The 1,312-nt window shown below is 40.9% G+C and overlaps 1 protein-coding gene across 1 annotated transcript in view; it reads left to right on the top strand.

The window, feature by feature from the left end:
* The first annotated feature begins 239 nt into the window (after positions 1-239).
* Positions 240-1,312, top strand: part of LOC107594465 (rho guanine nucleotide exchange factor 39-like) — a 15,668-nt gene continuing 14,595 nt past the window's right edge. Inside the window, exon 1 of the mRNA XM_016284561.1 lies at positions 240-528. Within this exon, the coding sequence (XP_016140047.1) occupies positions 350-528 (179 nt within the window). The 5' untranslated portion in view covers positions 240-349. The remainder of the gene's footprint in view (positions 529-1,312) is intronic.

The following is a 1,312-nucleotide window of genomic DNA, read 5'->3' as shown; positions in this document are numbered from 1 at the left end:
TTTTCAGCTTCAGCTTTTAATATGGGAAGCTTTGCAGGATATCCCACAAGCCCTGCTGTGAATAAATACACATCCTGTACACAAACTGACTGTTTTGCCTGAAAAGGTTTATCAAATCACCTCTAAACTCTTGAGAGGGAGGGAGGGCCGAAAAGGAGGGGCCAGAAGGCCCCATATCAGACATTCCCTCCTCTCTCTCTCTTTGGCCTAGTAGTCGCAACCCTCTTAAAATCTCGCGTCAGAAGTGGAGTTTAAAGGATGTGCTCCTCCACCCCCCTCTGTGGTTGTCACGGGTGATGGGTGCCATGGGTGTCTTGGCAGCTGCCACCACTGTTTACATAATTTCAACATGGCCGCAGGGAAAAAGAGACTATGGCTGCAACGATCTTCACTTCACACTCCTCCAATTAGAAAAGCCCCTGCTCCGCCGCTTAGCACGGCTCTCAGGGAACAGGAATATTCGTGCTTAACTTTTCAGCCCGCGGGGATCGGCAGGCTGAGTCACCAAAGAAAGATGCCACAGTGGAGGTGAGAGGATGTTTAAGACAGACTAAAAATGCCCCAGTTTATCTGACAACATCTAAAATGGTGGACTTGACGTGGAATTTGGTGCCAGAAATGTGGAGAATATTTTGTGAGCATTGAAATGTTTTATTGTTAAGAATTTTTGGTTGAAGTAATACTGTATCCAAATGTAATATCTTTTCTCCAAAACGGCTTCCCTTTTTCAGTGACATCATCTAGGCCACACTGGCCATTGGATAATGTTTACCAGTACACACATTTTTCATGATAAAATCAATTCCCTAGAGAAGATGTAGTCCTGCCATCATTTTATTTATTCTTTTGTTAAATACAGGGATGCATGATACATACAAGTTATTTACTTTTTCTTTTTGTTGTATTATCCATATAGTAGATATGTAACGGCCAATACTGGATTTTTAATTTCTGCTTTTTTTTATTTTTTATTATCTAATGGTCACTTAAAGTAAACAATTTAATGACACTGTTAAATGTAATCTTTAATATTTTGCATTATGTCTAGTGTTTTATTTGTATTTTTACTTGTTTATTTTGACATTGTATTATTATGTTTAAGATGGCGCCGACGCTGATGGCTGCCTCCGTGGCGTGCTCTGCAGTTGTTTTTATGTTTTTGTTAGTTTGTCCTGTCTTTAGTTATATCCCTGCAATCAGTTTCACCAGAGACGAATTGCTGGACATTCGGAAGTACACACCACCCGATATTTCACCGGTTTTCGATTATTCGGATGTTTTGCTGGACATTGTTGTCGGGGGAGCTGTGGCG

This window comes from Sinocyclocheilus grahami, unplaced genomic scaffold, assembly GCF_001515645.1.
Source record: "Sinocyclocheilus grahami isolate Dianchi unplaced genomic scaffold, SAMN03320097.WGS_v1.1 scaffold1.1, whole genome shotgun sequence".
NCBI classification, from domain to species: Eukaryota; Metazoa; Chordata; class Actinopteri; order Cypriniformes; family Cyprinidae; genus Sinocyclocheilus; species Sinocyclocheilus grahami.
This window is presented reverse-complemented; position numbering and strand designations above follow the sequence as displayed.